This window comes from Penicillium oxalicum, chromosome VIII, assembly GCF_001723175.1.
Source record: "Penicillium oxalicum strain HP7-1 chromosome VIII, whole genome shotgun sequence".
Classification (NCBI taxonomy): Eukaryota; Fungi; Ascomycota; class Eurotiomycetes; order Eurotiales; family Aspergillaceae; genus Penicillium; species Penicillium oxalicum.
In genome coordinates this window covers 522585-549660 of record NC_064657.1, presented here as the reverse complement: position 1 = coordinate 549660, position 27076 = coordinate 522585, and the positions used below count along the sequence as shown (strand labels likewise).

General features: G+C 50.7%; 7 protein-coding genes across 7 annotated transcripts; 2 read left to right on the top strand and 5 right to left on the bottom strand.

Annotated features, from left to right (window-relative positions):
* Positions 1–1314: 1314 nt before the first annotated feature.
* Positions 1315–2966, bottom strand: POX_h09533 (uncharacterized protein; the record flags this gene model as incomplete). The annotated part of the gene is made up of 4 exons (XM_050118286.1): positions 1315–1991; positions 2118–2226; positions 2323–2597; positions 2759–2966. The coding sequence occupies 4 exons, from the start codon at positions 2964–2966 to the stop codon at positions 1315–1317; spliced, it is 1269 nt and encodes a 422-aa protein (XP_049965073.1).
* A 504-nt stretch (positions 2967–3470) lies between these two features.
* Positions 3471–6904, bottom strand: POX_h09532 (uncharacterized protein; the record flags this gene model as incomplete). The annotated part of the gene is made up of 5 exons (XM_050118285.1): positions 3471–3571; positions 3633–3794; positions 3868–5302; positions 5369–6706; positions 6845–6904. The coding sequence occupies 5 exons, from the start codon at positions 6902–6904 to the stop codon at positions 3471–3473; spliced, it is 3096 nt and encodes a 1031-aa protein (XP_049965072.1).
* A 526-nt stretch (positions 6905–7430) lies between these two features.
* On the bottom strand, positions 7431–9437 carry POX_h09531 (putative WD repeat-containing protein; the record flags this gene model as incomplete). Its single annotated transcript, XM_050118284.1, has 3 exons — positions 7431–9161; positions 9258–9346; positions 9422–9437. The coding sequence occupies 3 exons, from the start codon at positions 9435–9437 to the stop codon at positions 7431–7433; spliced, it is 1836 nt and encodes a 611-aa protein (XP_049965071.1).
* A 3814-nt stretch (positions 9438–13251) lies between these two features.
* On the top strand, positions 13252–14831 carry POX_h09530 (uncharacterized protein; the record flags this gene model as incomplete). Its single annotated transcript, XM_050118283.1, has 2 exons — positions 13252–13560; positions 13641–14831. The coding sequence occupies 2 exons, from the start codon at positions 13252–13254 to the stop codon at positions 14829–14831; spliced, it is 1500 nt and encodes a 499-aa protein (XP_049965070.1).
* A 1561-nt stretch (positions 14832–16392) lies between these two features.
* POX_h09529 (uncharacterized protein) lies at positions 16393–17206 on the bottom strand (the record flags this gene model as incomplete). Its single annotated transcript, XM_050118282.1, has 3 exons — positions 16393–16596; positions 16738–16973; positions 17062–17206. 3 exons carry the CDS (start codon positions 17204–17206, stop codon positions 16393–16395), a joined length of 585 nt encoding a protein of 194 aa, XP_049965069.1.
* A 322-nt stretch (positions 17207–17528) lies between these two features.
* POX_h09528 (uncharacterized protein) lies at positions 17529–20037 on the top strand (the record flags this gene model as incomplete). The annotated part of the gene is made up of 2 exons (XM_050118281.1): positions 17529–19756; positions 19869–20037. 2 exons carry the CDS (start codon positions 17529–17531, stop codon positions 20035–20037), a joined length of 2397 nt encoding a protein of 798 aa, XP_049965068.1.
* A 739-nt stretch (positions 20038–20776) lies between these two features.
* On the bottom strand, positions 20777–22914 carry POX_h09527 (uncharacterized protein; the record flags this gene model as incomplete). Its single annotated transcript, XM_050118280.1, has 5 exons — positions 20777–21357; positions 21465–21771; positions 21894–22142; positions 22225–22479; positions 22693–22914. 5 exons carry the CDS (start codon positions 22912–22914, stop codon positions 20777–20779), a joined length of 1614 nt encoding a protein of 537 aa, XP_049965067.1.
* Positions 22915–27076: the final 4162 nt, after the last annotated feature.

The following is a 27076-nucleotide window of genomic DNA, read 5'->3' as shown; positions in this document are numbered from 1 at the left end:
TCATGACGGCTTTTGCAGAGGAAGAAGCTGAAATTAAGCCTTCCATCCCTCTTCATCCCATCTTGCAGCAGGGGTGGGATAGAGGTACCTTCTGGTGTGTATTAGCACTTCTCAGTCCCTCGGGCTTATTCAGTATATTCTACGACCACATTCAGCCGAGGTTCACTGACAAGCATCGTGAGGGCCCCGTTTTCTGGACCACCATGACACCCTATTGAAAATTTCACACGCTTGATTTTATTTGGCAAAGGGTGAAGGATAAGGAAGAATATGACATTTCTCTAAAACAAGCGTTCCAGGGATGAACCTCAATCTATCCTGTAGCCTGATTATATGTGGATATCCAACGGGGAGCCTATCTAACGAAACCAGCTGTGACCTTCAAAGTGCCATGTTAATGGCGCGGTAAATTCTTTCGACGATGATGAATTTTTCCCTCGATACCGAAACACAACAATCTTCATCAAAGACTCCCAGCATCCATGAATTGCAAGAAATTTCACAGACGAGAAAGAGAGCAAAGAATCAGCTCCTGGCCAAGAAGAACCGCAAATGACCCGTCGAGATGGCTTGAGCCAAGCGCATCATTAACTAAGCAATTTGTACCCATGAATCGAATCCTGGCTATCCCGGTCCTTCAGGCCCCTTCAAAGCCATGATGCCTGATCAATCCATTCGACAAAAAGGTGGTCACCTCAAGCAGGCCCGCAGCCGATATATTAGACCAAGCTTGGATCATCCCACAGGCTGAATGGAAGGGGCATATCTCAGAGCTGCTCGTACATGGAAGATGGGACGAGGAATATGGAAATTTAGGAGCAGTTTCAATCAATTTCCATTTCATTTCACTTCACTTCTCACTTCGGTTTTTTTTCCTTCTCTCCATTCATTTTCTTTTTTCATCAGGGGCAATCTCCTGCCGGGATTGGAAATAGGAAATAATGATCAATATGTTCGCAGCAGTCGATTATCTCGTGCATCAAAAAAGACCACGAATATCTCGATTACATGCTACCCATGGCCCACTGCTCTAATGCGCTTGCGCGTACATGCTGAACCGAGGCGCGTTTTAAAAGAGTAGTATTTGAGAAAAGCTCTCTCAGAAGTAATATTCCGAAAAAGCCATCGAGTCGAGTGTTCAGGGAGTAGTTGATGAGAAATAATGTGGCAAGTGTGTATATCAAAAGGCATAGCCGTCCCAGGGCCATCATGGGCCGGGAGAGGAAGGAAAAAAAAAGAATCCCGCAAAAAGAATAGCAGAAAGCAGCAGTCATGGGTGGGTGTATGGGTATCAATTCTCGGTTTCCTCATTTCTCAAGCAGCCATAGACAAACAATCGTCGAGCAAGCTACCTAATTGCTCACGGTCAAAGGTAGTGCCCCCTTCCCAGTCGGAAAAGTCACCGTCCTCGTCATTGTCCAGATCCATTTCGTCGTCCTCAAGCTTCCCTACGTGATGTTCGGACACTCCGCTCACGCCATTCGGGAGACGATCTTGCTTGCTTGTGTCAAGCTCGTCTTCAAAGTACCCGCCCATGATCTGATCGATGACCAACGGCATATGACCGAGGACCCCTCGGCTCAGTTCTAACGTAAGCCGAAGGTCTCTGACCCCAAGAGAACGACGGGTGGCGGCTTCTTTTGCCTCAACTGGCAGCAGACCAGTTGCCGTATCTTTGGCGATTTCACCCCGCGTGAACGCGAGCTCCTCCCGTTCCAATTGTTGCCGGTATTTGCGCATCATCATGCCGTTGATGGTCCCCGACGGACCATTGCAGCGAGTGCGCGAGAAGACCGCCGAAAGAACATCCTTGACAAACGTTTCCGTGGCGATGGCCATAAATTCCGCGCACGGCAAGCTAGCGCCGCCCGGCAGGGACTCCTCGTAACACATGGGGACCATTCGAGCGTAGATCGATTCGGCATCGGGAAATTCGCCCGTGTCGGCGGCAAGAGGTTGCGCGTATCGTTTTCGGATCTCGAGTTCCCAGTCTAGACACGTTCAGACATAGTCAGCACGGGTATGATTTTTCCCAGCCGGAAGGCAGACACCTGTGCGCCAATCGTAAAAAAACAAGCGCTCAAGGGCACACGATGCGACCCCATGCGACCACTCACTTGTTTTGTTCAGTCCCCCAGCGCTCGCAGGGACTTGACTAGGCAACTTGATTTGTTTCGCCTGATGGTAAATCTCCAGCTCTGGAGCAGGCGCATCGTTCGGATCTCGCTATCGTCGGAAAACCCAGTCCCAGATTAGCAATCTTGATCTACCCTCAATACGCCCTCCGTTTTGACACTTCTTCTCTCATCGCACCATGCATACCTCTGGAATAGCCTTGATCCTGCGACGATCCCGCGGAGGCAATTGCATCACCTCCGTCTTCAATCTCTGTTCAGCCGCATCTCCGGAGACCGGCTTCGACACGAGGGACGGCTTATCGTTCGCCGAGACCCAGACTGCGACGCCATGGTCGGGAAGGTCGCGTGTGAGGTTTGCGAAGATCGCGCATATGAAATTATTATGTAGGTGTTCAATTTTTGTATCTGCACATAGGAAGTAATCGACTCGCGACGCGTACTCGTTTTGGTTGTAATGTCCTAGAAACGGAAAGAGGTCAGGAGGTCAAAATCGCCCAAACGGGTGGGTTTCCAATGATGTCGCGGAGAAGACGTTCAAGAGCGAATGCGCGTGAGACGCCATTGCTATGAGCACCATTGATGATTCTCCCATCCTTGTCCGATGATTCACGACCACGTACCTAGGAGGAAGGACGCAGTGGCCTCCTTGTATTCCGCCCACTTATCGCCGATGGCGGCCTTCAGCTCTGTGTACGCCGGTTCCAGGTCCAAGCGCGGCACGGAGGGAAGACTCCGTGATGATTTGACCGCCGTCGATGAGGTCGTCGCCGCAGCCTTGGCTGCATTGGATGAGTCGGGGCGACTCAGGGCCGCCGGATCGATTTGCATGATAGCGGGCGGGCTGGGAGGAGCGCGACGAGGCGAGGCCGAAGGGCGGCTGGGTGGTGAGGACTACGCATTCATGAAGCCGGGCTGGGGGGGAAGGGGACCAAAAGTCGAGTGGTCGGATTGATGAGATAGGAAAGAACGAGCGACAGGGGGGGATGGATGAAAAGATGATGGTTAAGGCGATTAAATTGATGGAAGGAGATTCTGGGCGAAGTGAGAGGTTAGAAGTGAGGTTTCCGCAAGTTGCAGCTCCCCCGCCAGAAACGGACGTTCTCGTCTCCCGGGAACAAACCAAAGACGACGAGCAGGTGCAGCAACGCGATTTGCAGTCTGAATCGATCGCAAGATGATGAGCGAGAGAGAGGGTTCGATTTCTCCAAGGAATTCAAATTTACAAAACAAAGGATCTGAGCCAGAGCATAGTTTCCTGCATCATATGTACAAAGGGATTGTATATGACAAAAAGAAAAGGAAAGAGATCCGGGGAAAAATTGCGGCTGGTAACTACGCCATGTGCAAGATGTCTTCACTCAGTACACCAAACAACTGTCCTATATCTGCTAGAATTTGATGAATTTCCTGAGCAAATTGCCCCGTCACGAGAACTAGATGATTGCAGTGTAAGCCAGAGAACCGAAAGAGCACACGAGGGAATACAGTACTCACTATAGGAATACAAGAGCGAGCTATCTTCCTCCGTTGTCAGCAGCGAGACCTCATGATCTTGACGGTATCGATAGATGCGCGCAAGGAGTCGGTCTCGAGCATGTTCCACACTGGGCAGGACGTCATTCAGAGGATATTCGAGTTTCATAGAGGATGCCATGACTGGAATGAGGTAACAGCATAATTAGAATGTCGCAAAGAGTCAAAACTAAGACATTGAAGGGAAGCCACGTACCTGAGAGAAGGTGGCTGATTCGAGCCGAAAGCTGCTGCCTCTCGGTCGCAGTATACCGGAGCAGATTGATCTCGCCATCGGTAGCAGTTTCGGTCTTCATCAGCTCGAGATTCATCGCATTGAACGTGTTCACCATCCGTCGAGTGCATCGAATGATGCTCGTGTAGGTCGCTTCCGGAAACGCACTGCGAAGCTCAAACTCCGACCGTGCAGAAACGAGCAGCGCTTCCAAGCGAGTAAGAAAACGCTCAAATTCAAGTCTCTCGCGCGCGGTCATATACACGACGGATTTCCTCGACTCCACCATTGCCGAGAGGGGATCACGCCTCCAGATCAAGCTCAGGCGTAGCCACAGCATACTCAGACTGTCTTTTAGTCTATCCCGCGCTCTGATCGGCCAGATCATTCGGGTGATGATCACACCCCAAATGCAACCCGAAAGCACAGCCACGACGCGATGGAGCGCAATCTCGCCGATGACGGGGTTTTGGCCGCCCTCATCTCCAGAGCCGTCACTTTCCTCTTGCGTGAGAGAATAGGCATACAACACGGAGAGATTGTAGGTCAGCATGATGAAGCGACCCAAGGGTCCGTTGCCCTGGACGATGGTGATGTAAGAAATCCAGACGGCCATGATCCAGCCAAACGTGGCGAGAACGAAGGCGTTCCCGTGGGAAAGGTACCAGGCGACGATGGCCAAGACTGCGCCCAAACATGTCCCCAGGAACCGAGCTGAGCCCACTGTGTTTGACGAACCGACGTACATTGAGCACACCAGCATGTATGACAAGAGACCCCATTCTCCCCGCCAGTGTTGATAGAAGGGCCTTGTTGAAGGGAGAAACGCGGGCAGAGCATAGAGCGCCGCACCGGCACCCACTTTGATGGCGTATCTGGTATCATCCCTGCGGAGCCACTTGAAAGATTTCCAGATGCGATAGCCAAGTCTTTGCTTAATTGTTGTGTCGGATGGGGATGGTTCGCGAGCCGAAGCGGGAGCGCCTACAGGCGCATCAACAGCTTCAAGTGGCACGAAGAACCCAGATCCAATGCCATCGCCTCTATCTTTCTTCCGCCAAAACCGGAGCCAGCTCCAAGATCGACCGCCAGGCCGCTCGTCCATTTCAAGCTGAAGCTGATCCAGGATCTCGAGGAGCTCATGCAACTGCTCACCAAACTCTAGCAGCGATGAACTGAAATGACCACAGCTGGCAGATACCTCTTCCAGGTCCGCTTGTGCTTCGTGCGTCCTCAACTTGATCGACTCGATTTGCTGGTAGAGCGACTTGAGGGTCCGTTCACGCGATTCCTGATAGAGTGCGAGAGCCCGATCGAGACTGGTCAGTAATCGACTATGGACAGAGATTTTATAATGGGGAGCTGGCCCAAAGGGAATCTCATTGAAGATCTCCTTCAAGGTAAAGGCAAGGGATCGCTGCAACGAGAGAGTCAGTACCGCATTCCTCACAATTGCGCAACACTAAAAGCATTGGAGTCTCACCATGGCCGGACCAAGGTGGGAAATGAAGAGCGTGAACACCTCGGCGGGAAGAAGAGGCTGCTTGACAGGCTCCGTGTTCCCAGTTCCACCTGGCGTCGTGACACTTGCACTGTACGTAAGTTCTTCCTCCGGACGCTCGTCGATAGGCTCTAAGAAAGACCCATCGGGAAATGACCAGGACCGTTCTAGCGAGCCATAGTAAGGCGGCTGAGGCGAACTGGATTGTCCATCCGAGGCCTGCAATTCGCGATCCAGAGTCTCCCGAATCAAGCTGAATTGAAGCGACGCTGCACTACGCAAGCCACCCATGTTGTGGGTGATGTCCTGCACCCAGCGAACCAGCCTCTTTTCCAGTCGATACTCGCGTTCCGTGCCGGCAAAGTAGTGCTCGAGCTTCGCCTCGCGGATCAACTTATCCAGCTGGCTGTATGCCTTTTTGTGTTTCGTTTCGGCCTCGATGAACTCGGCAGATTTGAGCTCATCTTCGGACCCCTCGAGAAAACTCTCCGTGATGAGGGCCAGCATCACGGCCAAGGTATCGGTTGTAGTTACGAGATTTGCGCGTAGCTTCTTTCGCGCCGAGATGGGGAATATCGAGAATGAAACAGCCCCCGCAAAGACGACACCCATGATGACCATCTTCAAGACCTGGATGATCTTGTTCAATGACAAATCACCACTCTGCACGGCACCTTCTTTAGTCAACACCGTGATCGTTGAAAGTGCAGTGAGCGAGCACGCCACATTCACCAAGGGGTCACCCAGTCTCTGCTTGATCCATCCAACGAAACCCAGGCCGCCGCCGCAGAAGACAATCAGCACCACTGCATGTCCCAATGCAGGTAGGTTTAGCGTGTCCTGAAAGAAGCCCTCTACCAGCATACTCGTAATTGACAGGAACGAGGCATAGAAAAAGGCAAGCAGTGCGCAGATCAGCGCGCGATACATGCTCCCTCGTGACCGAGCTGGATGGAAGTACACAGTCACCGTCGCCACCATATGCTTCCCTTGCTGATGACCAAGAAAAGCTGACAAGGCGGGGACAAAGGTTGCCATTGAACCCAGCAAGTAGGCCAGGCTACATTTGAGGACTCCGATGCCCTGCTCGGAGGCGAGGAAGCTCAATAATCGTGCCCATAGCTGTTGCGCCTGCTTTGACAGCCATTCTCCATGACCACCATGGTGTGACTCGAGTTCGCCCGACAGTAGACCGCGTCGTTCTTCGCGCGCATCGCTCTCATCACCCTGTGCGCCTGGTCTTCGAGTGGAATCGCGGAGGTTGACCAGGCCTTGTAGTCGTTGACCGGTACGTGGGAGAACGAATGTTGCATTCCGCAGCTGTCAATGGCATTTTTGTTTAGTATATTGCATTCTAATTCTTCTCATTAACCCTTCTTGCCATCCACCATTGCCAGTCCGGTTCGTGGCTGGCTGGCGCAGAACCACCGAAAAAGTGCCGATCGGGCACAAACACACCTTGGGTCGCAATAAGCGGCGGGAGCTACTGGGAGCTCCTCCAATCTCGGACGGCGCCATTCCGTGCGGCTCTCCCGCATTTGCTTCGGAGATGGATGGGCGAGATCAGGTCCAGGCCAGGTAGATCTCCATGGTGCAGGTCAAGTTGAAATGGTACACTGGAGATATGGCTCGAGGAGTGGGAAGAAGAAAATGGAAGAATGGCAGAGCCATTGCGCACTGAACAAGAATGAAGTCATGACGCCGCCCAGTCAGAAGGCTCCCGACCAGGCCCAGTCCCACTCTGTTTGATCCAGCCGCACAGCCCTGCGACCACCGCCGAACAGACATCCCTGCCTTACGGGGTGGAGATGCAGCTTTGGGTAACTATGGGAGGATAATGCGATCGCCCATGCTTTAACGTTGACCCGTGAGACCATGAACATGTCTCCGGCCTATGAAGCTGAATTTTCAACCAATCAGAGAACAGTCAAGTAGAAAAGGGAGGATGGAGAAAAAAAAAAGGGAAGGAAAGAGAGAAAATGCGTTCGCACAATTCAAAAGTAAAGACAAGGAACGAAAAATACACATGTCGCTCAATGGCATCTCATTGCAGACCTTCTACCTTCCACACCTTCACAGCAGCATCGGCGCCGGCAGATGCAATCTTGGATCCACCGTCGATCCACGCGACTCCATTGACACCCTCCTTGTGCGCGTTCTTGACCTCCAGCCAGTCACCCGGCTTGGCGAGACTCCAGACAAAGATATTGGTATCCAGAGAGCCACTGACAAGATGGGTTCCAGCCGGGTTCCAGGCCAGCGAGGTAATGCGCGCAGTGTGTGCCGTCCAGCGATCTGTCACGAGACTGCCGTCGGCCACCTTGTAGACCAAAACACGACCACGCAAATCTCCTACCGCCAAGATAGATCCATCGGGAGAGAAAGCCAACATGGAGATCTGATTACGAGAGGCTTGAATGTCGGTCTGGGCGGACAGGCTGGCACCTGAGACCTTGCATATCTGCACGGCTCCGTTCTCGCCGCCGATGGCCGCAATTTCTCCGTGTGCGGCCACGGTGGTCACCGAGAACTGAGTCTTGTAGTCACCTGTTTTCTGGCCATCTTGGAAGATCTCGACAGCCTCCGCACCGCCCACCAGAACACTGGTCCCGGCAGCAGCCACACCCTTGGGCTGGGCGCTCAGCTTCGATGCGCTACCGGTATATGTCTTGGCAGCCACATCGACGGACCGGATGGTGTCATCCCAACCAACACTGTAGATCCGGCCAGAGCCCTCGGTTGTCGACGCCAGACCGGCAATGTACCCCGGGTGTCCATCACCCTCAACTTCCTCCGAGGAGCCCGAGGCGACATCCCAGCTGCACACGCGACCCTCGAAGCTGCCCGTCCACAAGGTCTCTTTGCCATCAAAGGTAGACTGACCGAGCGAGGTGATGCTCTTCTGGTGGCCCTGAATGACCTGGCGGGGCTTGGCCGTGCCCTCGGTGAGATAGTTTAGATCGCCGCTCAGGGACAGACTGATGATCAGGCCGTCGCTTCGACCCGGGGGCCAAACGACACCGACCTGGTGATCACGGATCGCATTGGCGCCATCCTCACCGAGAGTCCAGGTCTGCGTAGCCTTGCCCGCTTCGACATCCCAGATCTTCACGGTCCGGTCGGCACTGGCGGTCACAAATTTGTGCGAGTCCTTGGACCACGACACACTGAAGATGCTTCCCTTGTGCTCCCCTTCACCGATCTGTCCCTTGGTCTCGCCCGTCTTGCCGTCATACAGCCAGATTTTTCGGTCTGCGCCAACACTGACCAAGTGTGATCCATCTGGGCTGAAGCCAACCCCGTAGATGTAGTTGGTGTGCTTGTCACCGATACCCGTGTTGAACTTGAAAGGGGCGCCGTGGTAGAAGACCAGCTTCTTATCATCACCGGCGGCCGCGGCCCGGAGAGGTCTCTGCTGCCTGATCGAAACGGAGTTGATCTGTTGCGTGTGACCGTAGATCTCACCGACTGTATTTCCGCTGTCCCAAGTGATGCAATGTCCATACCGTTGCTTTCCGTCACCCACGGCGATGATGCGCTGAGAGTCCCCATCCCAGGCCAAATCGTTGATGCGGCCGTTAACAATGCTATAGTCGCCCTTGGTGATACCCTCGCCGACGCAATCCCAAACCCTTACTGTACCCGTTGCATCACCACTGGCCACGTAAAACCCCGAAGGGGAGAAGCGCGCTACTGTGGTTTGGGCCTTGTGCTCGGTGTACTGTCGCCCAATTGCGGGGTTGTCGATCGACCGGATGAAAATCGATTTATTGGACTAAAAGAACGGTCCCAAAGTCAATGGACTGAATGCCCCCTATAGCCCTCATAGGGAAAAAAATAAAAGTACCCAGGGGAATCAAAAGAACCGTACCGCATACGCAAGTCGCTCGCCCTTGGCGTCAGAGGAGAGCTGGGTGGGAGCACCCCGGGTTGTGGAGGGGCTGGCCGCCCAGATCGATTCTAGGATGGAGACGATGTATCAGTATGATGACAGCGCAAAGCAACGAGACTAATCGAGCAGATTGAGGTCTGTACCGTTTGTGATCGCCATGTTGGAGACACGACTTGACGTTGGGGTGGAGTGGAAAAGGGATCAGAATGCGAGCGATTTAAAAGAGGCCGAGTGGGTTGTTTACGAGGAGGCGGGCTGACGTACGTGGGGCCAGGCACCCCTCGAGCGGGGAGAGCCGCACATTGTGTGTACCTTTTACCTCGTCGGTCGAAGCTTGTACGTCAACAACCACTCTGTGTTGGGTCATGACTGATCTTGCAGCGTTTTCCAGACGCATACATTGCGGAGCAGGCAGAAAATGATCAAATCTATAATTTGAACTTACAACCGTCATTTTCACCTTTCATTTTTTCCAGCATATCTGGTAGTCTTTCTAAGAGGTCAGGGCTTTTCGATGCTGTCCTTGGTGTTTCATTTGGTTTCGACTGCCCCTGCCGAACAGACAAATAGTTGCCTACGTTATTTATATCCTCACATAAACATTTTTGAAGAGTCTATAGCTTCCTGATGTCGCGAGTGTCAATCTCGACTCACCTTGGGATTCAGACTAAGGTGACCTCGAAATACTGATGCCTGAGAACAGCACAACAGGGCTAGTCGCTGCCTACTACCCTGTAGGAGCTGTATTGACCAGCCTACACACTCTTAGAAACCATAGTCTACTGCATTGAAGAAAACGTAAATGGTAAAAGGAGTCTTTCTTGAGGATGGTCAATTTCAAAAACTCTTTTTATCACTTAGAAAAGTCTTGCAACTATTTGAATTGGTGTTGCTGGAGATTTCGGATGCCGAGGCTCTCCAGCCTGAGCTTCCCCAAGGTCACTCAGGAAGCTCACAGTATGCCCTTTTATCTTACAAGTTATGTATGACACGATGATCTGGGTCTTTGGTGTATTCAAAGCTAAAATCAAGTGACTCGAGTCAAGTTAATAGCCCATCCACCCACGCTCACGCTAAGTACGTAGTATTACCAGAGATAATTAATATTCGACGCCCATTCAATGGCAACATCAAGATGACCTTATCAAAATAGGTGTATTGTCATTCCTGCTTGACTGGCTAGTTTCGGTGTACCTACCACCTCTCCATCGGGCAAAGCCTGCTTAGAAGTATGGGGACTTGTGATGCCCCTTCATCTTACCCCAGAAACGGCTCTCTGCTGCACTTCATCCATGGAACATCACTCCACAGAAGCTACCGGTGAGGGACAAAACGTCGGATGAAATGCCTGCGCGGCGTGCTAGTTCTGATCGGATGAGAAAAAATAGAGGTAATTACCGGGCATCCGGAAGCCAAGTAAGATCCACACTGTTTTTTTGTCCTTCAAGACTTATTCCCAAGATGGTATGAGGCTTTCCCCACTGTGATACCAGGCTCGGAAAGGGTGTATACCTCTGAATAGAAGCCATTCTCCCAAGCGACCAGGACGACCACGACTTGTGGGTCTTTGTTGGTAAATATGGAGCTACCCTAGTCACTGTGGCAGCTGAAGGTCGTTTGAAAGCCGCTGAATGCACTCAGATCTGCTTATCGAGGCTCAAGCGGGCAAACACATCCTTGGTCTACGACCTAAACTCGGGACAGAGACTCAAGAGGGAAAGTGTAGGTCTGATCTGACTGCCGAAAATGAGACATGTTGGTGATTCATGACGTCCCCGATTGGAAATGAACTTGAGTCTGGACTTCTACCTCCTAGGTAGTCAGGTATGCTATGCATTCAATGGGTGGAAAAGGCAGTTATATGAGCTGAGGCTTTATTCTTGACCTTAGGGTTTTTGGTTGGAGTCTCAGCGAATATAGAATATTTCTATTGTGAACGACGAAGATGTTTTGCACAAAACGAAAACAATCTAGAGATCTGATCTCATTTGAGCAGCGTGAAGACGGAGTCGGATGTTTTCCTGTACAGCCCAATATTTTTTTAAGTGTTTATTGCCGGGCAAGGCGACTATTGTTGTTTATCCATCTTCACGGGCAGAGGTGGATATTTCCGTCAGTTTTTGTCGTCGTTCTCATTCAAAGTATTCCCATCTGAAGCGGGATGGAGGCTCTATGCTTCAAGACAAGTGTGTCTTTGTTCCCAAGCCTGTAATTGATAGACGTATTTATTCATCTTAGGATGAGGGCTATTCTCTCATATTGATTCCCACTTCTCTCTTTCCTTCTTCCTCCAAATCCGTATGTATTTACGTGCTAAGATTGATTTCATTTGTAAGCTCATACGCCTGAGCTGTAACTCTCATCCTCACGGCATAGATGTTGTCAACTCGTATTCCCAATGAGGTTTTCATTTAAAGGTATGCACTTCAGGTTAGGAGAGCTGAGGTGGCGCTCCAGTCTTAATTCCTCGCAGAGCCAGCCACCGCCAGCGCACAATGTTTTCCATCATGAGCTACCCAGCGTCAAAGCTACTCCAGCCAGCTGAGGTACTCCTTGAACCGGTCAAGTCCGAAAAAAGCGGCTCATTAAAGCTGGGAATGAAAGCCAGAAAGGTGATCCAGCTCCTCGGGTTGAGACACTGAGATCGAATGCAGAGGAGCGGAGCTTGTGGGGCTTGATCGCACCCGCCTAAGCCTATCGATCGGCGTGGAGGTGATCGTGGAGAGTCCCCCCAGCCATGGGTCGCCCGGGTAAGAAAGTACCTTTCGACCTTCCACTGTGGGACTAGACAGTTGGAAAAAAGGCCATCATCCGGACTGAAGGACCCTAGGGAGCATATAAGAGGTGACAAAAAAAAACACCAGTCGTGGAATAAGAAGTCATCCGAATTATTTTTTTACTGTTTACAGCACAATCCGAAGAGATGCATGCATCTCCAGTATCTTGTGTGGATCATCCTAGAAAGAACGTGCAGCGTGGACTACAGAGAGAGCTTCTGCCCGTGCTTAAAAAAAAGCTTGTGATAACCATAAATAACGTGAGCTGGATAAGTTACCGTTACTTCTTTTGGACTAGCTTATGAAGATGAATCATGAGTGTTGGCTATTTCAAGGTTCATGGGCCGCGGAATCAAGGGACGATCGAGTTTTTTTTCTCTGGGACTACTAGGCGTTAGCGCTGCTGACCTCTCGCCCGCCCGTCGCCCACACGAGATGGGATGGTGTTGGAAACTCAATACAGCAATTCCGAAGAGATCGGGCCAGCCCCGCGATTTTGATCATCACTATGAAGCTCTTACAGTACACATCTCTGCGCTACCTCTGTAGAAGTGCCCCCACTCCACAAGTCCACAGGGAGACTAATACGAATCATTGCAAGAACTGGGCGTTGTATGACTATCAGGCAAACTATTGAAGGCTCTACCCATCTCATCTAAAGTAGAAAAAGGTGCTCATGGGACGGTACCCGATACGCATCATCCGGTGCCCTCGAGCCCTGGTGGTTCGGGACTGGTGAACTTGGAGTCGTTGCGAACCCATCACTTATCCTTTTCTGGTTAGAGCTATACGCCCTTGTGGAGTGAGTTGGCCAAACTATCGATTCAGGTCCCGGCCAAAGTCCAACGCCCGGCCCAGTTGGCTCCATCGTCCGTCGCTTATTTTACCTTATCGTCCGCGTCGAACGGTAGGGCTCAGGGGGGCCCGTGGAAATTAACTGGTCATCATGGCAGATCTCGGGCATTGCAAAGTGTATTGGCTCAACGAGCCACTCAAATCAGGGAAGAAGCCAAAAAGCAAAATTAAATAAGAAGAAGTAGGAAAAGCACGGCGAGTACCAAGCGGTTGTCTTAGTTCCTCTCTTTATCAAAACTAATATATAGGAAAGCAGTTGCCATTTCCGTAACTGCTTCGTCGTCGCTGCGCTTTCAAGTTGTTATACACTCGTTTGATTATCTCAACAACTACAGATCGCCATGGGTCGGTGGACAGATCACCTCTTGATTCCTGCCCTGGGCCTGGTCGTCGCTCTGGCACCAGTTTCCCACGCAAAGACTGTCACCGTCGGAACCTCGACGGATCTCATCACCAAGACGTCCATTTCCACCGTGACCAGTACCATCCCGGGTTGTACCTTTCCAACCGCGGTGGGCGCTTGTAGCGATGGGTTGGCCTTTGATAGCGGCAGCGTTGATGCCTGGAAGGAGACTTGCGGAGTGAATTGGTCTCCGAACAATTTCCTCTTCGGAGTTCAAACAAGTTCCATTACGCAGATCAGCGATTGCGTCAGCGATTGCAATCTCAATCCTGGCTGCAATTTCGTCATGTTCCTTCCTTTAGCCAACGAATGCTATTTTCTGGCGAGTGCGCCCCAGAGGGTCTCTTCCGGGGGAAATTGGCAACTTGGTCAACGGCTGTCTCAAACGACCAACACGTGCACTACCAGCACCGTGGTCACGGAGTTCGATGTGAGTACGTCGCTGGTTCCAGTCATCTCGACTGTCACGGAACCCTCGACCACGCCGACACCGACACCGACACACCGACGCCCTCGCCTGTTCGGTCCTCGACGCCTATTCGGTCCTCGACGCCTGTTCGTTCCTCGACACCGGTTCGCTCGCCTTCACCTGTTCGTTCATCCTCGCCGGTCCGTTCTTCGTCGCCAAGTCGCTCTTCGTCTCCAATTCGATCGTCGACCCCGGTCGTCTCTACGACCAGCGTCTCTACCCAGTCCTTTATCTCGACTTCTTCTTCTTCTTCTTCTTCTTCTTCTTCTTCTCAGACCACCTCGGCCACGGTGACATCCTCTATTCAGAGCACCACGAGTGCAACAACCTATACGGTCACGGAGACACAGGTCCGCACGATCACCTCTTGCGCCGCTACCGTCACCAACTGCCCAGCCCATCAAATGACCACTCATGTGACCACCGAAACCATCACTCGTGTGGTCACCGAGTGTCCTGGTAATCCCAGTACTCTTGGCACCTTGCCTGCCGTGACCGGCACTGCACTTCCCCAGACAACCGTGAATCAGGTCGGACATCAAGTCTCGGAGACCGGCGTCTCAGCGTCAGCTTTGACTACTTCAACCGTCTACGTCACCGCAATCCAGACGGTGACGGCCTGCCCGTCGTCCATTCACCACTGTCCCGCTAGCCAGCAGACGACTTATACCACCACCCAGACTGTCAGCTCGTACACCGCCACTTACTGGGTTGTAGCTACCCATATGGCCGGGTCTCCAGCCTACGACGTGGGAGCTCAGTCCGGCCCAACTCAGCCTGGAACCATTCAGACTCTTCAAACTGTCCACTCAGCCATCTCTTCATCAACTTCTGCTCCTGCTCAAGGCACGAGCAAAGCTGGCATTGTCTCTTTCAGCTCCACACCACTGACCTCGCATGCTTCCATGACCGGCTCGATCTCTGGAAACCCTTCCTCGTCGGTGTCGACCACGGCATCAGGCCCCGTCTTTAATGCTGGTACTAAGATGGGACCGACCTCGACCGTGTTTGCCATGGTAGCAGCCATCTTTACATTCTTTTTCTTCTAGAATCAGCCCGCATCCCCTGTCTATTGCCAACTGTCATTTCATTTCTTGAAGGATTCTTTTGTGCAATCTAATTCCATGTATCTAGTCATCACAAAACGAGAACTGACTAGATATCCATAATTTGAATGACCATTATGACAGATTGGTGATCTTCCAGATTCGTTTGGAGAGTACAATGCAACTTTCATTGACTGGGCCTCTAGACGCGGAAGCATCCGCAGTAGAAAGCCCTCCTTGAATCGTACATCGTACCGAAGAACATATCATCCGTCCGAAAGTAAAGATTCTATGGGAAATTCCGGTAAGAAATATGGCGCAAAATAAAACAACCTAATCGGAACCTCATAGATGAGAACCTAATCGGACCTCATAGATGGATAACGATATTACCTTATACAACAAAACAAAGATCATGCCACACAGCTCATGATAGCTTTATCCTAGTTAGTCAGCCCATCTCAAGTCCTAAATATACGATCGTCTTCGTACTTCCACTGTCCGGCGGAAAACAAGAAGATTTTGTGCGTGAAACGGGCACTCTCCCAATTGCAGGTAGTTTGACCTCGGTATCCATCTGCCTATTTATGTAGCCAAAACATCGTTTCCAGAATGAAGAATTCAAACTAGCGCAGATCAACATTAATGCCTCGCATGTCAAAAATCAACGCGTTGACTCGTGGGTGTCAGATACTCAGGTCTGGGAGTAAAGTATCGCAAATAAGTATATGCCATGTTTTGAAGGTCTCGACTTATGCAACGAAAATTTTAAAAAAATGTCAAGGGCTGAATGATATGAGAATTGGCATTTCTTCATGACTGAGCTGCCGAGACCATTGCTTCATACGATTTTCATCTACTTTATGTTCCATCTATCAGTGGTGAGGAAATTGTGCAGTGCTGATTGAACTTGGGGCACTCTTTGTCGAATTTGCAGTACCAGTACAAGTACGCGTTTGAGGGAGGGGTCGACTTTGAACTTGACTGTGACTCAGCGCAAAGGACTATCGCATGGAAGTATGACTCTAAATAGCTCTTTATTTCGGTGCTGATAGGAGCTTTCGACTTATTTAGTCAACCAGTCCAGACTGAGCGTGGCGGGGACTATCACAGAACTTTTTTCTGGGCGGTCCCAGCCCAAAAGAAATGGCGCTTGATGATTGATTTCATTTCTCTTTGATATACAATGGCATACATAGTAGCAGATTATCTGCTGATATAAAGTCACAATAACAAACTAGGAGCCGGCTGATGCTCGTTGTGTAGGTGTGGGCTCTAGGTTGATACCAGAGCGTAACCGGGAAGGAATTTGTGGTCTGGTCTCACGGCGCTGGGCGTTGCTTAAGTCATTTGATATCTCCCCGTCCACTACGCTGTGGACAAGACACGCTGATTGGAGAGGAAGATTACGAATAGAACACATGAGAAATCAAATGCGTTTTTTCTCTCGAAAACTAGAAATACATGAACGGGGTGTGCCTTTCAAGAGGACTCCAACTATACTCTGTACAAAAACAACCATCAAATCGATTCATATGCAGAACCATCAAAAAAGCAAGAATCTCTACCGGAATCCACCGTCCATCTTGGCCTTCATCTCTGCGGCCAGAATTTCGGGGTGTCGGTGGACAGAAGGCATGAGACCAAGACCCATGGCCCGGCGGATGGCCTTGGCAATCTTGCGCTGGTTGACGGGTCGCAGACCAGTCTGTTCACGAGACTTGATCCGGCCGAGAGGGGAGACGTATTCGGACATGATCGAGAAGTTCTGGAGACCGGGAGAAGAAAGTTGTTAGCACAAGGACGGTTTCAAGCCATGTCACTTGGAGTTAGAAGGTCTCCAACTCGGAGGAGACTTTGCGCAACTTTTCCGCCCCATCAGGAATCAATTTTCTTCGGTCACACATACCCTGTAAAGGTCCAATGGGTTCAAGTTCAAAGCATCAAAGGCATCCCGTGAAGGGCTCTTGCGCTTGCCCCATTTCTTCATCTCGGCTGGACTCAGGTCATGGGGAGCATAGACATCACCAGCCTTCCAGTCGCGGGTCTGGAACTTTTCCAGGGCTCGGCTCTCACCCTGAGCCTTTTGTTCCTCCAAGAATCGCAGGCGGTTCGGTAGTCGGCGCCGGATCGTGGCTCGAGGAGCTATGCGCAAAGGTCAGCTATCAAGGGGAAGTGACCGGCTCACATCTGTGAGCAACCACAATGTCCGCATTGAAGTTTGGCAACATACTCTGGCTGTGAGAAGGAGATGTGCGCTGGGAGGTGAAAGCGCTCAACGCGGCGGTCGAACTTGAGCTCCAGCGGCAGGAGGAAGGAATCGCATTGGCGACGCTCCGAAACAAGGATGAAGATGATGAGAAAAGACCTTGTGACATTTTGCAAGACTGTGATTATACGCAAAATAGCTGAGAATCGGTTGCGCTGCGAGGAGAGGATTGGATGCTGTTGGGCAAGAGTTGCAGAGTCCGTCGGACGGAGGATCAACGCGGTGGCCGAACAAGCGGATACTTTTTTCGTAGTGCCAAGACCGCCCTCCGCCTGCACAGCTTCTCCGCGTCGCGCAACCTCTTTACCTCCGAACCACCTTTCCCTTCGTTCACGTCAGCTCCCTTTCGAATCGAGTAAGCACTGCTCCGCCAAACCGGGGAACTTTTTGGTCGCCTGCAATTGAGTCTGAGCGCCAGCTTGCACTTTGTCATGCAGTCCCATTTGACGCGACGGGTCTTTCGGGCTCTGATCAATAATGAGCCGTTGTCTTTTTCGACATGCCGACGCACCCGACTGCTGCACAGCATTTCCCCAGCGAGAGTCCGGCCAAGCATCACTCGCATTTCCCGTGTACAATCACGCAGTCTCTTTGCGTTTAACTTGGATCCCAAAGAGGTCTCGGGCGATGGGATGCCCGCCACCTTGACCTCGGAAAAAGGCCTGAAGCCAATGACCGATCTAAAGCGGTCTCTCGAAGATAAGAGCAGAGCGCCTCCAGACAGTACGCTCGTCGAAGGTTTCAGGCTCTTCTTCGAGACCCGGGTCGATTCCCCTGGAGTGATCAACCTGTTCCAGGCTCGGTTACTGTCCATGACATGGAAGCATCTCAAGAGCCGACAAGAGGAGTTGGATGACAATGACTGGCACAAAGTTTTCTCCGTGGATAGTCTGGAACGGATTCTGTTTGTGCTATCTGAGGCACAATGTCTCCCCGAAGCTCGAGACACGATCCTGCGACTGGCTCGGTATGCCTACCTGGAACTCTGCGCCGATCATGGGTTCGGACCGAATACTATCAGCAGACCTGCGCTGTTAGTATACATCAACTTGCTGGCTACTAATGGGAACCCAGAGGATGCACGACAAGTGATCATCAATTTCGGAGGACAGTTGCGTGGATCAAAGCCATCACCATGGCTCACCGTTCTGAAGGGATTTGCCCTGAAGGACGACCGCCGGCAAATGCGCAAGATTGTTCAGGATTTGGACAAATACGGCGTCACATTCGACCAAGCTTCCCATCAGGAGCTGATTGAGATTCTGATTGACCAGAACCTGTTCAAAGCGGCGCAGACCATCTACGAGTGTCCTGTTGCAGGGAAAGCGGAGCCCTCGTTAGCCACCAAAAAGGCAATTATTAGTCACGCATTGTTCAACTCGGAACATGCATGGGCGGAACCGATTTACCAGTCAATGATCGATAAGCAAACCCCAACCGCAGAGACTGTCGGCGTTGCACTGCTGTGGAAAGCAGCTCACGGTGCTGATGCGTCTGCATTAGAGGAACAGCTTGCCCTGTGGAGTGCAACAAGGCCTCAAATTAAGGATGCAGTCACAATCGCAGACGTAAACAGTCTTCTTCGCTACGCTAATTCACAAAAAGACCCGATTTTGGCCAACTCATTCGCCAGTCTGATTGACCGCTGGAGCCTTGTTCCCGATGAGGAGACTCATTTGCTGCAGCTGGACTCGATGATTCAGGCTGCGGATGTGGAGGGCTCACTTTATCTCCTGGAAAAGCAGATGGATCCCACTTTGCTCTCGAGAGCGGACCCTTCCATCGCCAACAGACTCATTACCATGCTGTGTTTGTCGGAGAAGAGGGAAGAGCTTTTCCAAAAGATTTCTTCGCTCCTAGATCCGCTGTTCCAGGATGGGGTTTATCTCGAGGCATCTACCGTCGCTGCATTGACCAGTATGTTGCTGTATCGGCATGACAATGAGGCGGTTTCGCAATTACTCCGCCCCCGGTTGGCGACTTTTGACAGCCAAGGCAAGACATTAATTCGTGACGCCGTGACAGGCTTCATCTTGGACCCCAAGGAGACGGACGAGGATGTATGGGAAGTCTACGAGCTGTTCAAACTCGCATTCCCCGACGCAGGCGTCGGCGTCCGCACGGAGCTTATGAGCGCGTTTTTCGAACGAAAGCGCAGCGACCTGGCCGTTTTGGTGTTTGGTCATATGCGCCAAGCCGACGACCTTTCGCGCCGGCCCAAGCCCGACACTTATGCCCGGTGCTTTCAAGGCATCGCACGCAACGCCGACGCAACCAACCTCGAGCTGGTTCACAATATGCTGAAATTGGACCTCGAAGTGGAACTCAACACTCGGATTCTCAACGGGCTGATGCTGGCATATGCGGCCTGCGAGATGGCAGATAAGAGCATGAGCATCTTTCGACAGATCTTACAATCGGACGAAGGACCCTCGACCAAGACGATTGCCCTGTTCTTCAAGGTCTGTGAGAAGCACCACAATGGTGTTCACGAAGCCACCAAAATGATGAGTAAAGTGAAGAAGTTGGAGATTGAAGTTGATCGCCGGCTTTACTCATCCTATATCGAGGCATTGGCTGCACAGTGTGAATTTGATCGGGCCACGGAAGCTATCAAGAACATGGAATCTGAGATTGGTGTTTGCCCAACGAGTACAACGTGAGTTGGTCCTTGAGATTTGTTTTTTTTTTTTGTTCTTTACCTTTTCCGTTCGAGTCATGTTAAATGACGTTTTCGACGCCTACAATACTAACTCGTCACTTCTACGCAGAATTGGACTCTTTTACAATGCCATCCCTTACCAGTACTGGAAAGACCAGGTGGAAGAGTGGGCACGTAAGACGTACCCCGACCTATGGGACCATCTGGCTGGAATGGAGCGCACCGAACACGAAGAAGGTCAAAAGTTTGACGCCATCTCCAACGAAGTATGGGTATGAATATACCCTACCTCATACTACAACACAGATACTTGTCCTGAATACCTGTATTATCAATAACCTGACTTTGACCATTGGTTGTCATCTCATGCAAATCTTTCGTCTGTATCAATAGAACCGTGTACCATTTACTAATGCATGAACATTCGAACACCCTTCTTGTTTCTTCTTTCCCCTCTCCAAAATCTCTTCTTTGCATCACGACTTGCTAGACTTTATCTAGAAACATCAGTCTGAATTAAAAAAAATGTACAAATTCGCTTTTCTGTTCCTCCACATGAATCAATCTTGTTCAAGTCGATTCACCCACATCGAGAGTGCTAGAAGCGGATTGTCATCACCCGGCACCACGACCTACCTACCTGTTTACCTACTTACTTACCTACCATTATATCCATATACTTGATTGAGAATGTGATGTCTCTATGATCGAATTCGAGTAAATTCTATTGATATCACTTCGCTTGCTCTTCATAATGTTCCTACACGTAGGTAGAAACTCCATAAAACTCATCAAGATCATGCGCTATCCACAAATGCTCGCAAAACTCCCACGTCCGAATCCTTGACAGCCCATAGGTAATCAGAAATCAATTCCGAAGAAATGGCAAGCCAGGAATTTCACCCCAAGACAAACTCGCTTAAAAACGAATCAAGAAACATGACAAACATAGGGAGGCTAACGGATAACCTCCACGATTGAAAAAAAATAATGAAAGAAGAGAGGGCAAGAAACTCTCTAGTGATTCTCCCGCACATCAATAACGGTATCCTTGAACTTCCTCGCCGGCGTCTTGCGATTGAACAAGATGTCCAATTCCCGATAAGACCGGTCTTTCAACTCGGGCAAGAAGAAGTACGCCATCACCCAGCATACGCAGGCAGTACCACCCAAGACATACCCGCACTTGCCGGCCAGGTCCCATCCGGTGGCATTCAACATCTGCGAGGCAAGGTAGATCATCGGGATCTCCGCCACGTAGTACGCTGCGCGACCCACGCCGGTGCTCAGTGCGCGCAGGCGCACGGAACTGGTCTCGGAGATGATGGTGTATGAGATTGGGCCTAGCGAGCCGGCAAAGACGAAGGAGATGAGTATTCCCAGGATGGCCTGGACGTAGTTGGTGGCGGCGGATTGGGGCACGGAGGCGACGATACCGAGGATGAAGAGGAGGGTGATATTTGTGATAGTGCCCCAGAGGTAGATGGCTCGGCGGCCAAAGTAGGGGGTTAGGAACCAGGAGAAAACGTTGGCGATCAATTGGAGACAGGAGTTGACGAGATTGAGTTGGAAGGACATGTCGTGGGAGATTCCAGCCTCTGTACATTCTTGTTAGCTTCGATTCGCGATGATGTATCTTTTTCGAACAGGGGGAAAAAGCGAAAGAAATGGTTGCCACAGGAAGAAAAAGATATAAAAAACTCACGCTCAAAGAAGAATGTTGCCTGATTGGCAATCAGATTACCAGCAAAGTTCTGCGACGCATACACCAAACAGGTGATCGTTGTCCGACGCAGATCAGTGCCCTTAAACAGATCAAGAAGAGTGGGGGATCCACCCATCTGAGACTCGATCTGGACTGTGCGCTCCATCATGGCCAAGGACTGCTGGGCCGACTCGGCAGATCCATCACCCAGACGCTCGATACTACGCAGGGCCTCTGCCTTGCGGCCTCGGCGAATGAGCCACCATGGAGATTCGGGAGCCAGGAAGAGCAGAATCATGAGAGGAGTCTACCCCGGGGGAAAAAAGGGGGGGGGGGGATGGTTAGCCAGGGTGTTTCTCTGGAATTTGAGCCACAACGTCCTAAAAGACTGGACGAGTGAGACCAGACAGGCAGCGAAAGGAGACTCACGGGGAAAAGCCACTGCAGAGCGAGAGGTGCCCGCCAGGCCCATTCATCCGTTCGCTTGTTGTAACTATAGGTGGCCGCTGCCACGATGATTGATCCAATGGACCACGACAGTTGTAAGGTGGCAGTGCAGGCGCCGCGGAGTGCGAGAGGAACGACTTCGCTGGCATAGGCGGGGGCGTTGGCAATGAAGAAGCCCCATGGCACACCTTCGAGGGCTTGACCAACCACCAGGAGAGCAAGGGAGTCGGCCTATTCAATTGATCTAGGTGTGAGCAGGCTGTCTCGAGGCGATGCTATGCAGCTGACGGTCAAAAATACAGAGATCACTTACGAAGAAAGAGACAAAGATGGTGGCATTCATCATGATCAAGGCCAAGATGGTAGTCCAACGGTATCCAAGCCAGTTGGTGATGGGGCCCGCGGCGAAGACACCCACAAAGGCACCGCATTGGCCAGACTGGAAGAGAGCACTCTGCCACCGAGTGGGAATGGCATAACCGTCGCCGACTGGAACACCGTATCGCTTTTGAAACGCACTTTGCGCGACAAAGTTGCCGTTGAGGAACATGTCAAAAGATTCCATGACCTATGAGATGACCGATTAGTATGGTTGTTCATTGTGTAGGATCAGACACGAGTGACAACGGAAAAAGAGGGTTGAGACGAAAGTCAGAGAACCAGATCACACTGTGGCCGACAATGTTTTTCGAAAGAAAGATTCATTGTGACTCAAGACTCCTTGTGTCTTCGGGCTTCCTATATGCAGGGGAAAGATGGAGGAAAGAAATTGAAGACGTACAATTGTAAAACACATGGTAAATGCCCACAGACATGCCCAGGGGTGCTTCTTCGCGGCCTCCCACACCCCCATCTCGTGCTCCTTGTTCTCGGCCATGGCAGCCTCACTGAGGAGGTCACCATCACCGAGTACCTTTTCCATCTGCTCGACCTCAACCTTTTCCAATTCGTGGTTCATGGGCTTCTCCGTGGGCGTGGACTGCCCATCCCTGGAGACGGACATTTTGACGATGAGGGCTCGATCTTTTTTTTTTCCCTGTCGCAAGTGCAACCCTCAATGGAAGAAGAACCAGTAGAAAGATAGAGTGGGACGAAGAGAAAAGGATGTCCAAATGCCACTTAAAGTGAATTGAACAGTCAATGGCAGAGGGAAAAGACAGAAAATCGAGGTTGACGAAAGTCAGAGTAGCACACGAGGTGGGAGTCCTTAAATATGACCGATGCTACCCTGCCAGCTGCCAGGATCCTCCTCCCCTGGTGACGGAATTGTCCACCATTTGGATCTGTTGTGCGGGCGAGACCTGGGGGAGGAGAGGGACGCAGGAAACTGGAGAACTCACGATATGATTCCACCGGTGAGCGGGGTCTGGGGAGGAAACCGGGGCAGAACCCTCAATCAGGAAGGATCCAGTGGAGGAACACCTCAGGACGGGGGAAGAAATTGCGGGATAGTGCGGGCCAGACGGCGTGGGGATGGCGAGTCGGTGGTGGTGGAGTTGAATTGAATTCGAACGAGCAGGAAATTGACGACTGTCGAGAGGGGGAACATGTGATGTGGAAGTACATGCCGTGAAGTACTACTTTCGTTTTCAACGCGGTGTAGTTGTACTATTTTGTGTGCAGTACACTCTACCACCGTAGAGTCTATACTGTAAGAATTGAGTGTAAAGCACGATTGAAAGTACATGTACATTCCTGGTCTCCTATCTGGTAGCATACATCCAGACGAACAGCTCTGTTAGAATCCATTATACTAGTATCTGGACTCCTCAATCTCGGTTAACGACTTGGGCTCAGTATTCACTTGAGCCCGACAGGAGGTCTCGTCTAGGAGAAAGATACCGTACTAGGATACCCGTAGTATAAGTGTGCATATGCATGGCGATATGGGCCCCAGAGGCTTCCAGGACCGTGGTTTCCAACCACCTTGTCCAATTTTCAGATATCCTGGTGTTGTAAGTCAGAGCAAACACTTTTTCTGGCCTAGATGAAGCAGAGACCGGGTAGTCGCCCGTCTTCTCGACAATGATTCTCGGAAATGAAGAAGCCGTCCTTTGCTTGCAACGATGCCGCCTCTGCCTCATTCTTGTGTTCAATTTGGTCGGGGACAAATCTCCACCACATTAAATGCACCTGATTGGTCCTTTTCCCTGCACTCCAGCGGAACCACGCTCAAACTGGCCCCCAAACAGGCTTAGCGTTGTTCTCCCGGGCCGAGACCGTATTGGGACGGGTCCGAAACGCTTCCGTGCGTCTGCCCGACTCGACAGCCCCGACAGTCCTGGCGTCCTTCACTTTCCATGTAGAGTTTGAGTGTAGACTACTCGGACGCGGTGTCTCACCCATCTGACGGTTGCGAGAGCCCCATCTTGATTGAACCCCCCAATTTACCCATCCCGGGATAGGTGGAATAATTCCGGACCACACCTGGCCCCCCTCGGGGAAGTCGATCATCGCCTTTTTCTCATCGGCTTGACACTAGCGCCGAAAGACCTTTGGTTCCGGACGCCTCGTCCGGACAGCAGGGCGGCAACACCGCTGAACGGGTGCCCAGACGGGCTGACCACGGACCTTGTCCACACTGCGCGCGAGGCTCGGATTCCCGAGTTGATTCGGCAGAGAAGGACAATCTCGGAATCTGAACACCTCAGGATGCCGAAGAGTATATGATGGGAAGAAAATAAAAGCAGCAGAGCTTCTTCTCTGCGCGTCTCTGCTGGGCGCTCGGTTGAAGAGAAAAACAAACCCACTAGACCCTGAATATCCCTCCATGACCGGATGAAAAAGGATACGCTGGATGCTCCTGGAAAAGTGGATCGGCAGGACCTGACTTGGTAGAATTCAAACACCGTCCTCGCAGGCTCGTCCAACCCATCTCCGTAATAGTGGAGTGTGGACAAGAGAAAGAGACAGTGTCAACTGCTGATTCCACCATCAATCCAACCTGCCCCTCCTTTTTCTCCTGCCCACCCCACTGCGAAGATTTCCACTCCTCTCCCCATTTTTGTGGGTGAGGGAAAAGCCGGAGTCGCGGGGATTCCCCAGAAAGAGTGGGAGGGAGAAGCTGGAAAAAGTTGGGATGACATCCGCCATCATCACGTTGGGAGGTTGCGCCTTCATTTCAGGGACGGAGCGATGACGAGGGAGGGTTGGTGTGGTCAAGCAGAGTCTTTGTCTGCTCCATCAACTTGTTTGTTTCTTTTTTTCGAAGAAAAAATAATTCACGTTCTTGTTGCCAAGTCATGCTAGGCTCTCTCTCTCCCTTATCCACGGGCAATAATTCTTCCACACTTCCCGAGTCATTCCGCTCTTTTCTTCCATCCCATCATTGCTCTCATCTACTCAGACCGGCAATCCAAAATATTATATCCTCTCGTCCAAATTCTTTCACCAAGTCTTTTTTTTTGTTTCAATTTTTGTGCTTAAAAACCACAAAAGAAAAAGCTCCCCCCAACCGTAAAACTTCACCCGTCGCTTTCAATGCACACCTACAATGGCACGTAGATTGCAACTGCTGACCATCGCCATAACCCCGGCAAAAGGACCCTCTTCCGGGCATCAACGCCCCATCGAGAGACAAGACACCGGACATTTAGGCACTATGCTCACTTTTACCCAGTCGAAGTCTGGAATTCGGAACCTACCGGCGAGCACCCACAAAAATACATGAAAAAGAAAATAAATTAAAAAAACAATACATACCAGTCTCCGCGCCCGCCTCGATTTGACCGAGATTTTTTTCTCATTTTTGGTTGGGGGGGTTCTAGTTTGCTTTTTTTTGGGCGGGCACTCATTCAAATCTTCAAAATTCGGTGCCGCTGCCACTACTATTTCGCAATCTCTATCTGGTCAATGGAAATATAACTGCGGAACCCTCCAGATACTACAAACTACGACCTAGACGTAGTATCTTAGGCACCTAACTCATCTGTTGAGTCATTACCTCAATTCTCAAACCTTTTGCACCCAAATGGACCAATCAAATACTCAAGTGTCAAAGCGATCCGCCGTAGAATATTATGGCTTTGCGCCTTCAAGGGCACTGATGTACTCAATTGCACGATCGAAGGTGGTACACACATCTGTCTAGTCTTCGATACAGATCGACCTCTTACTACGTATGTAGGCAAGACACTATATTGAATTGAAGATTTCGGGAGAAACGGGTGCTCTACGTGAATGAGAGAAGATTGCACTCTACTCTCTGAAGTAATAGTCTTATCGTGAATTGAAATAAAGCGAGTCGCTTTCGTCAACGAGTTTCATTTTCTCTCTTTCCTTTCTTTTCTCATCTCATCTCTTCTCTTTCCCTTCTCGACTGATTTAGCAAAAAACAAAACCTTGACAAGCCCGTCGGAAACAACATGATTCTGTACTATCCTCTCTTATCCCAGTACCCGATGCTGATCAGGCTATTGGACATATGCTGTACTAGTAAAAACTTACCAAGCGATCAAAGTCAGAATGCATGAATTGGTGAGCGAGACACATGAGAAGCGATCATTCTGCCTTTGAGGTCTCTGGCTGCTTGGAGGCGAGGGGTCTGAAATCGTGCACTCTGCATTTACTCGGTTATATTACGTCCTGTAGATACCTCAACTCAATCCATATATGGACCTATAGATGGCTTGTACTAAGCCGGTAGTGCGTACTGTAGATTAAAGACTAGTGCGAGTGATCTTCTGCGTACTTTATAAGAGACATTTGTCGATCTTTCCCAAGATTTTGATTCCTGGACATCTATGTGGAGATGCAATTATCTCTAATATGCAGTTAGAGGAAAGAAAGCGAAACACAGTGGTCGAAAAATAAACACCAGAAGGAAAATCCAATGGACGCTCGCTCGGATCCCATCTCAGGATAAAGTTGAATATGCCAACCAAAACTCCGCTCGTTTTTATCAAAAAAAAAAGATATTCGAGATGCATGACAAGAGAAAAAAAACAGGAAAAAAAGAAACCACAAGACGCAAGTGGAAGGGGAAAAAAACAGACATCATAAACGAATCTGTGAGTACAAGGTCTCTCCGCCATAACGGACTCGAAGACATGAAAGATGCAGTCATGTGATGAAGATGCAAAAAAGGTCGCCAAACAATGCATGAGGAATCAAAAGCTCCTGGATAGTCGATCCACCGCTGGAAAAAAAAACCAATCAAGTTCCCA